The sequence below is a fragment of the Erithacus rubecula genome, assembly GCF_903797595.1.
Source record: "Erithacus rubecula genome assembly, chromosome: 5".
Taxonomy (NCBI): domain Eukaryota; kingdom Metazoa; phylum Chordata; class Aves; order Passeriformes; family Muscicapidae; genus Erithacus; species Erithacus rubecula.
This window is the reverse complement of record NC_136687.1, coordinates 25,259,200-25,269,534: the sequence shown is the minus strand read 5'-3', so window position 1 is coordinate 25,269,534 and position 10,335 is coordinate 25,259,200. Positions and strand designations below refer to the sequence as shown.

The 10,335-nt window shown below is 52.1% G+C and overlaps 1 protein-coding gene across 1 annotated transcript; it reads right to left on the bottom strand.

Moving 5' to 3' along the window:
- Positions 1-5,794: 5,794 nt before the first annotated feature.
- Positions 5,795-9,076, bottom strand: GSX2 (GS homeobox 2). Its single transcript, XM_079307386.1, has 2 exons — positions 6,909-9,076; positions 5,795-6,713 (listed from the first exon to the last, which is right to left on the bottom strand). Exons 1-2 carry the CDS (start codon positions 7,360-7,362, stop codon positions 6,373-6,375), a joined length of 795 nt encoding a protein of 264 aa, XP_079163512.1. The 5' UTR covers positions 7,363-9,076; the 3' UTR covers positions 5,795-6,372.
- Positions 9,077-10,335: the final 1,259 nt, after the last annotated feature.

The window sequence follows — 10,335 nt, the reverse complement described above, 5'->3', positions numbered from 1 at the left end:
AAGCTAATAAAATTCTCATTTCATTGTTAATCTGATTTCATCGCAGTATAGGTTTTACCCTCACACCTGCGTAGCAGGGTGTAATTCCATTAATAATAATGATAAAAAACCCCCTAAATCAACATATTCATTGCATGTCTTTTCCCTGATGATATATTGTGAGCAGTGAGAGTTGAAAAAGAGCCATTTATTCTCACCGTGAATGAGTCTGCCTGGAACTGAAGACTTCACCTGCCTCCTCAGTCAATTAGGAATGTATCGAAAATTCTACCAGAAAACGAGTTAAATTAACCGTTAGCTAATTTCCTTGTGTCCCTCCTACATAATCCCCCCTTTTCAGCTTGCCCTAGAAATTACCACATGTTGCAAGGTTCAAATAGTGCCTAATGAAACAGTGACTAAATGGTTCTCTCAAACCCACAGTGAAGCCCTTTCGCTGTGCCTTCAAAGCCTGGGGGGCTGCAGCGGTCGGGGGTCCTCATCTTAAAAAAGATTTTATACATATATATATAAAATAATTATCGGGTTTGACAGCAAAATCTGCCCCGGCAGGGCTGCGACGTCTGTCCCTTCGCACTCTGGGGCTGCGGCACCCCGGCTGCCCGGGGCAGAGGGGAGGGATGTTCCCACCAGAGCTCGGCAGGAAAAGCCGGAGACCTGAGGGGACACGGCCGTGGGGACACTGCGGGCACACGCGGGACCGTGACCCGGCGTGCCGGGGAACACGCCTGGGCTGCCTGGGGAATTCCACGCAACTTTATTTCCAGCGCCCTGGGTCGGTGCTTCTTCCAAGGGTGCAGAAAGTGGTTTGGACAGACCGCCCCTGGTGCTGGGCTCTGCCGGGAGGCAGCGTTTCGCGCCGTCCCTTTCGCTTTCTCTACATTCACACGGAGGCGGAGCGTTTTTCCCTATTTTATACAGCGGTCCCATGTAAATTGCAAACCTCGGTTTTACCAAGGTTCCTTAATTTAAGGACGGGAAGAAAGAAAGCACCGGTTCGACAATATTCTATGTAAAACCTTCCCGAAGAGGAGGTTTGCCCCGCAGTTACGAGCTCTCATTTCTTCCTAAAGCGGCTTCACTGAAGTGTCATCTACTAAAACTCGGTTAATTCCGCAAAGAGAGTAGAGTCACTTATTTGAAACGGTAAGGCTAATACAAAGTCATCAAAGCACTATGGTTCCTGTCTTTAAGTGACAACCCTCTTTATTGAACTGTTTGAAATACGCCTCCTGCTTTTCAATGTCTCTCTATCCATCTTTGTCTGCTCTTCAGAAAAGCAGACAATATAAAGCAAAGCCTGGCGAGCTCCCCACGCTCTGGCTTGGGCAGTGCCAACGTTAGCCTTGAAATTGTCAGTCCTTCATTAATCTGAAACTAGTTATTTTTCCAGAGCACACAGCACACGCTTCCGATCTCTTTGGGTTCGCTTCCAACACGTGAAATCCCCCCGGACACGGCGGCTGGGGTCGGGGCAGGGGGGAGGCGCGGAGGGGCCGCTGCGGGCGCATCGCCCTGAGCGGGGCCGGCTGGGAAGCGCGCAGGGGGGCGGAGAGGGGCGCGGAGCAGAACCTGCGTGAAATCGGCCCTTTCACGGCGAGGCTGAGCGCGCTGCAGCGCGGACACACGCCCCGAGCTTTTCCGAGTGGCACAGTGGGCTCGGGCTGTTTGTTATTCCGCTGTCATGCGGGACTCCCCGGCAGCTGCCCGGCAGGGCCCTCCGCCACCGGCGGGGCCCCGGCGGAGCCTCCCCAGGGCCGGGGTCCCACCCAGGACCCCCGGGCCCGGCTGCCGACCGTGCCCGGGCTTTCTCGCCCTGCCCGAAACCCGGTTCGGCCGACGGAGGTGCGCGGATGCTGCGGGGTGGGCTTCCCGCTCCCGTACTTAACGCGCTCTTCGAGCAGCCGCGAAATCGTACGCAACAGCAACAGTGGGAAAAGAAAAAGAAAGAAAGAAGAAGAAGAAGAAAAAAAAAAAAAAAAAAAAAAAAAGAATAAAAAACAGAGCAGCTTTCGGCTCCGGATCCAGGATGGGAGTGCTCCCCGCCCTGCCCACCGAGCTGGTGTCAGGACGCTCGCTGTGGTTCCGGGGCGGTGGTAATAACACTTGTCCCTTCCCGACCATCTTATCCCCGTGGGCACACAGAAACTCCCCAGTGATCCTTTCTGGTCGTGGCCTCGTCCTGCGGCTGTGCCGTCGACTGAACCACGCAAGAGGGAAAAGGAGCCCCGGGCAGCAGCTGAGCCTCCGATTCGGCTGCTCCTGCCCGCAAGGGCAGCAGAGGCACCGGGGAGCCGCACCCGGGGCCGTGTCCCATGGGGGTTCGGTCAGTGGGAGGCGCGGGAGCAGGAAATCAGGACAAACTAGAGGTGAATGCAGCGGAATTAGGTAGATTGTCCCCTTTCTGCCACAACTGCAAATTGAGGAAGGAGAGTTTCCCGCAATCCCCTGGTCCGGATCCCTGCACTGTGAGCCCTCCTCTCTATGAGTGCTTGGGGCTTCACTGCTGAGGCTTAGCCTGCCCCATACACCCCAGGGAGGGGTTCTGTTCTCCAGCCAGAACACTGAGCTCTTCGGTCTGGGAGTGTCTGGAGAGTTCCAGCTACATCATGGATGGAAGCAAGGAGCTGACCCAAGGGCCTTCACTCGCCGATGCTGGGGTAGAGGTGCGAGGTGCTGGCAGTGGGCATTGAGGCAAGAGCTCAGACAATGGGGAAAGGCTTCAGCAGCACTGTGGGGACTTCAGGGCAGGGCTCAAAAGAGCAGCCGAGGGAGCACGGTGCCTTCGGTGCTGCAATGTTCCAGCAGCCCACGGGCAATGCTGCCTGTGGGCTAACACATCTCATCAGGACACATGGGAGTGGGTATCATGCAGACCAAGGTCAAGGAAACTCCTCAAGATGGATGTTTTCTTCTTCTGATTTTTTTGTTTTTTTAAGAGTTAAATAGAATTACAGTTAGTAAGTAAATATCTCAAGAGAAAAGCTCCGGAGGGATGCTCACCCAACACGTCACAGAAGGTCAGTAGCAGGGTCACTCACACAACCTTGACTTGCATCTCTTGTGCAAACACTCAGGCTTTAGCTCTGTGATTTTCCCCTTGTGGATCCTTGCTTGTAGGGGGTCCAGTGCAGCAGCTGGAGGGCCAAGTGACCCAGAGGGCCATTAGGGACTGTTCCATACCTGAAATCTACACAGGACACAGGCAACTACTCTGACATCAAGTTGTGTCAGAAGCTGAATGCTGCCTGTATTTGGCACTGGATGAGTGAGAGGAAAAATCGCACTTCACACTTTGTGGGAGGTAAAAAAAAGGGTAGAAAGAAGATGAGGTGGGGTGCAGAAGGAAAAACCCAACAAATTTTAATGTAAATTTGCCTACATTTCAAAATATTCAATGCTGGATGTGGGAAACTTACAAAACATTTCCTGCAAATTATGGTACATTCAACTTCCAGTGGAGCTTCTCTCACGCTACCAGGTTCAGGTCAAGCTGGTTTTATCAGCCTTCTGAGATGTATCAGGGAAAACCATTGCATCATTCCTCTTTTCCAAAGTTTTTTATATTAAATATTTACGTTGAAATAAAATGTTATCTCAACTGTCCCAATGACAGTTGTATGTGATGATGATGATGATGATGGTGATGATGATGGTGACAATATACTAGAATTACACCCCAAACTTGATAAATACATGCAAGCATTGATTACTACAAGATCAACTAATTTCATTTTTCTGTTATTATTAATAAATTGCTAAATACTGCAATGAAGAGAAGTATCACTGTTTATTTTCTAGAAACAGAGGGAAATACCAGTTTACTCACTGAGGTGCATGTTTCCACAGAGTTCCACTGAGAACATATACACTCTATTAAGCGAATCTTTCCAATTTTAAAATACCTTTGAGTTTAGCAGTTTTAGATTTCAGAGGCTGGTGCTTTTTCTTACCCAGCAAAGTTTTGCTGTCTCAGGCTGCTGCAGGCCTGTTGATTTCCTCCTGTAACAGCATGGGATGACATTGCTGAGAGAGTGGGCAGTACTTTCTCTGGAACTAATGCCTCCTCACAGAGCTTCAAGGTTGGAAAAGACCCACTCTGATTATAGAAGCAAATCAGACACAGGTGAACTGAAGCAGAGAATCAACAGTTTTCAGATTCCACCTCAGCAGATTTTAGGGGAAGAGACGCCAACCACCTCAGCCACACCCTTCATGAAGTCGCCCTGGGAAGGAGTCACAAGGACCTCAAGCCTTTGGCTCTTAGGTCTCCCCATCCTGGCAAGAGAGAGAACTGCCACTGGGTAGCCAACATCCCCAGGCACTCAGCTGGCATGTGGGCTGCTGGCCTCTGTAGTCAGCTCAGGCACTGAAATGGTCCTGGCATGGATCAGTGAGATTTTGTACTTGTTTTCCAAGTCCTTGCTAGAAACTTCAGTCCTGCCTTTCCTTTCCCTTCCTGTTAGATGAGGGTGCACTGACTCTGCCTCTGCTCCAAGCCCTGAAGCTGGCCCAGGCTGTGGGGAAGTGCTCATTCCAGGCTCTCTCCATCCTACTCCAGCCCTATCGATGCACCTGGCCTCTCCTCCACGACAGACAAGCAGTGCAAGTGTCACTGGGCTGGGGTTGCCTCTCTCTTCAGCATCCAGGGTGCTTGCAGGCAAGTCAAATTGGAGGGAGACATGAAGCTGAAGCTCTGAAGTTAGGGATCAAGCACGATAGATATAGGGATTGTTGAGGGAGTTATTTATGAAAAATGTTTTGGCACAGTTTAAGAGGTTGAAGTCAAAAGTGTATATTGGATTTGTGGAAAAGCCATCCAAGGAAAAGATGAGAAAAATAGCATAATGTGTAAAAGGTACTTCTAATTTGCTTATATTGCTTGCTGCATATAGACTTGCTGTCTGCCAGTACTGCAGGAGCTAGGAAAAAAGTTATAAAGGGGCTCATTTGGGACTGACTAGCTCCAGGTACATCCCACTCTCACCAGCCACCTGTAACACCCCTGCAAGGAGCTAAGGATGGGCTGCCCAAGGCAGAGGCAGGACAGGACCTGTGGCTGGGCACTGCCCAACACAGATTGCAGAGAACTTCAGCCACGTCTCAGCCTAGCGGGTTTGCACTCAGATCTTCTCTCTAAGTCTGGCCAGGGCTCCTAATAAAATCAGCATCGAAAAGAGCTAACGCTGTTCTGCCCCCTGAGGGGTTGGGAAATTAAAAAAGATCCCCTGATCTATGCTTAACATCGTCCCGTATAATAACTTAAGAGGAGTTTCAGCCTGGTAAGGGGCCGAGGTGCGCAGCCAGCCCCCTCGGTGGGGGAAGTGCCGCGGCTGCCAGGCCGGTGATGCGGGGGATGTGTGCAGCATCCCTTCCGTGACCAGCGGCCCAGGGCCAGCGGCAGCCGCGTGTCCCCAATGCGGTGTGGCCGGGCCAGCAGACGGCAGAAAGCTGTCAGTCGCCAGGAGGGCGTGCGCTGGCTCCGGCTGGGAAGGAATACAAGGCTGCTGGGCTCAGAGGATCGGCTGTATTTGCGCTCCGGCCGGAGCGGAGTCCCCCCCTCCTCCACCCCCCAGCCGCCCCGAGTCACAGGGGAACAGAAAACATGTTCGTGTTAGTAGCCGATGGTTTTTATTTTCACTCTTGGCGCAGATTTGACACATACACAGCGATGCTTTCACTGAAGGACAAGGACTGCACCTTGCCCAGCCATTCCACCTTCGCTGCTGCGACTGGGCTGGCACTTGATGTGAGGAAGGGTCGCGGGGAGGGGGGTAAGAAGAAAAAAATTAAATTCTTGTCTGATCTCATTTATTTAAATAAATATAAATATAATTTTTATATAAAACTATTCACAGACAAACAGCCGTCCCAAACCCAAACGGGCGATTTTTATGTCTTTTCTTGTATTTGTTAAGAAGTCCGTCCAGAAGGTTTTCTAAGGTTTTAATTTGCTTTTCAGGTTTGTTTATGGGAGTTTATGTATCACCTTTCGGTTTCAAATAAGTTTCTTTATTTTCCTTTAAGTTGCCTGTGGGGATACAGAGGCAGGCACCCTGGGCCATGCGAGCCTTGTCCCATGTTAAATTCTAGAAAAAGCAGGTACCCTTTCCTGGGGTTACATAAATAACATTTCGGTTGAACTCCCACGACTAAAACATTTACATTCCGAAAATATATTTATATTTATATATATATATATATCTTTCTATTACTGCGAATGGACGACAATTAAACCTCCTCGGCGGCGAGGGCCAGCCCGCTGCAGGTTGGCGGGCTGCCGTCCGTGGGCAGCGGTGCCAGGTAAGCTGCCGTGCCGCCACCTCGCTCCGGGCTGGCACCCGCCGGCAGGAGCGGAGCTCCGAGCCGCGCTCATAACGGGGAGATCTCTTTATCCTCGGTAGCCGATGAGGGGGATAGAGACTCTTCATCCTCCGACCGGGGGTAATGCCCCTGGCTGGTGCTGCACTTGCAGCCGCCGTGCGAGTTTCGCTGGGTGCCTTTGCCTTCTTTCTTGTGTTTCACCCTCCTGTTTTGGAACCAGATTTTCACTTGCTTCTCGGACAGGTTCAGGTACGTGGCTATCTCGATCCTCCGCAGCCGGGACAGGTACATGTTGGAGGAGAATTCCCTCTCCAGCTCCAAGAGCTGGGTGCTGGTAAAAGCAGTCCTCATCCGTTTCCCGTTTTGAATTTGGCTGGATTCGGACCCTCCTGGACGAGAGAGAAATGCGAACTTCAGCGGGACAGGGGAAAGTGGGGGAAAGTGGCTAGAGACAGACAGACAGGCAGACAGAAAGAGAGAGAGAAGACACTTCCCAGCAGCTTTCCGACCCGGGACAGCCGCTCTCGCTCGGGGGCACCCCCTTTCCCGCTGCCCCCCTTCCCCGGCGGCCGCAGGGCTCCTACCCATGCCGAGGCAGTGGAACCTCCGGGGGTCGCTGACGCTGTAGGTGGTGGCGGCGCAGGCAGGTGGGTGATGCGCTGGGTGTCCCAGGGCAGCGGCGGCGGGCACCGAGGCGGCGGGCGGCGGGTGCTGCGGCGGGTGGTGAGCGTGGCCGGTCCGCGGGCAGCACTGGGCCTCGCCCGCGGCGCTGGGGAACTGGCTCTTGAGCAGAGGGATGGCCCCGCCGGCGCCGCCGCCGCGGGACGAGTGCAGGTGCGAGGTGACACAGAGCGGGCAGACGCAGAAAGCGCCGCTCTTTCGGGACGGGCAGCCCGGGCCCGACACCGACATGACGAGGGGGGAAGGCATGCTGAGAGGGATGAAGAAGTCCTGGCCGTGATGATGCTCAGGAAGGGATGGAGCCGGCCTCGAGGAGTCTTTGATGATTAAGGAGTCGACATAGAAGGAGCGTGACATTGCGGAGGGTTGCGAGGCCGGGGGCGGCTCTCCCAAGTCGGGTTTTTCCTGCTTGGCCAAGTTGCCACTGAAGTCCTGGCGAGTCGAGAAGGTGCTTATGTTTGAGAGCTGAACAAAAGGGTCCCTGGAGAGGGCTGGTCTTAAAGTCCCCCCGCCTGGATCCCCTGCGCCGGGGTTTTATATCAAGTATTTAAACACGTGATGGCTGAAAGCCTCGCAGATCTAAATCTCCCCGGCTTCCCAGGCCGGCAGGAGAGGCTGCCGGGGGGAACCAAAGAGGGGGTAGGGGAGGGGGGCAAAGTGTGCGTGCTTGCTCGTTGCCCGATGACTTCACTCCTTTGCCTCCGCCTCAAATAAATTATAGGAGCAGAGAAAGCTGGGAGGGGGCGGCTGCCCCGCGGCCCCTTCACACGTCGCGCTCGCAGGCATGTCCCCCTGTCAACACACCCGGGATGCAGGGGGTGAAATTAATCGGAAGGAGTTTCTGCTCGGGGGTTTTCCCCGAGAAGAGCGCTCCTTTCCTTCGCCGGGAGGGAACGAGAGGTGAGAGCAGGTAATGCCCTGAAACAAGCGGTTCAACTCCGCCCCCCCTCACCCCTAGTAAAAGAACATCCAAAGGGCTTTAGATCCCACGGAAGCCTGGGGCCAACACCTTTCCCCAACCTGGTCCACTCCCTGCACTCAGGATTCCTTCAGGAGGCACTTTCTGCATCAGAGGACCCAGGTACACAGGTGCAGACATGGATATAAAGTTAGGGATGGAGCGTGTTTGTGCGTCTGCGCTTACATATGCACGTAGGGTGGGTTGGGTGCCTTTTTTTTTTCTCCTCGCCCTTTTCACCTCAAGTGAATCTTGCCAAATTGGCAATTACTGCAACGGACAAAGCCTTCAAATATCTGGACAATTCTCAGCCAAACGGTATCAAAACGGAAAACTTCCAAGCGAACTTCCCCGGCCGCTCCAGGACCGCAGTGCTAATGAAAAGCGAACATGTCAGGGAGGGATTCTTTGATCTCCACCAAATTTGCTGAAGCAATCATTCAAAGTAAAATTGGATAAACAGCTAAATACGGTCGGTGGCTCCGAAGCATTTCAGAGTGCATTACAAAGCCAAGGTATTCGCAGCATATTACGCGATTTTCCAATGACCTGTTTTATGGGAGTTTAAGAAGAGACTTATCGTTAATAGAAGGGCTATCGCGTTCTTGTTTAACAGATGCGAAGCGGCGTTTAAAACAGACTGCGGATCCCATCCCACTTGACAATGGGAAAGGGAAGTGACAATTGTGCTTTAAAGCAGAAAACACAGACTACGCCTGATTACCAGAGGCTGAACAGAAACTCGGGAGTGCAGCAATAGCCGAAACGTGTTTAGAAGCGGTTATCATTCGCAAGGGCCGGGCCGCGGACATCCTACCATCCCTCCCGCACACAGAGTCTCCCACTGTTAAACCCAGCAAAATAAAACCGCCTTCTGACAGAGCCGGTATTTCCTCACCCCTGGCACTAGCAAGGCTCGGCGGCATAACTCGAGCAAGAGTTGGGTCCAGGTCGCGGCCGGCTGTGCTGTCCCGTCCTGGTCACCATCCCCAGCTGCCGCGGCAGAGCCGCTGTACAATTTCCCTGTGCAGGGACCGGCTGTCCCCTAGCCCTGTTCCCCTTTTCCCCCCGCACCTCCCCGGGCAGGCACGATGCAAGAGCGTTTTTAGGGACACTCCGCGCTCGGTGATCTGAGGATTTATGGATAGCAATTAAAGTTTTATGAATTGCAGCTGAGGCCTGTTATGTGGCTATTTGAATGTGATTAGAATTCAATTAGAAAGTGTTTACCGGCCGGCGGGGGCTCCTGAGTGTAAACAGACAGCTATTCCAGCAATGCGTTAATCCCGCGTCTTGTGACAACAATTAGGGGCTCGCGGGGTTTAGGCGGGTCGGCTCCAACCTCACCTACTTTTCCCCAAACTGCTGCTCAGGGCTGAGCCGAGGCCCCGCAGCCTCTGCGGCCCCGGGGATCCCCGGGGGCTCTGCCTCCTCAGCTCCAGTGGGGCCCGTGAGATTCTAGTCGCCCTCACCGTGCACAAGCGTGGCGTTTTCTGGTTCGGCTTTCCCCGTTTAAAGCAAAGTACATCTGGAGAACATTTGAACTAGTATCTGCATTTTATTCTAATTTTAAAATTTTTTCCCCTTTCAGAGGGGTAATTCTGGAAGATGAAAATATAATAACACAACCCCAATCTCAGTGAAAGAAACTGTCTGCAGTGATAGAGTGGATCTGGGGAGGGGGCTGTCGTAAGGGAAGGCAGACAGAACAAGAGTCGGATCAAAATTGCAATTTGTAATTGTTATAATAAACCAAATGCAGTGATAAAAGAGAGAGAGAGAAATCACTAAGAAAAAACTACCCCTGAAAGCCAGAGCAAGAAAAGAAGTCATTTGAAAGCAAAGACATCCCAAACCAGGCGGAATGATGCAAGGCGTGCGCCCACATCACATCGGCCTCGTTACAATTTTATTTTTCAATAATTCTGTCCGATAAAATTTCATTGTCCATTAAGTAATCCCCAAAATGAGAGCTCTTATGAGCCTATAATGAGCTCTAATTGCTACGACTGGGAGAGCCACGTGGAAGGATTTAGAAGGTATTAAGCAGTTGGGTACAGAGCACAGGCTGTTACCTAGCCATTACTTTCATAATTCAAGGAGAAAATTAGTCCTTTTAAGGGAAAATCCTTTGATTCCCTTCATTCTGCTCGGGGTGACAGAGTATAGCTTTGTCTGCCTTTAGTTCAAGACAGTGTAACAAATGAGAATGTAACGAAATTGCCCCCTTTTGAAAGTGGAGCAGTTCAAAAAGAACATCAGAGCCGCTCCCCTGGTCCGCCGAGCGCAGGACTGGGTGCTGGTCCCTCTTTTCTTCCAGATGTCTCTAACACCTTTATGTAGAAGAGATTCACGGCTTAAATGACAAAAGC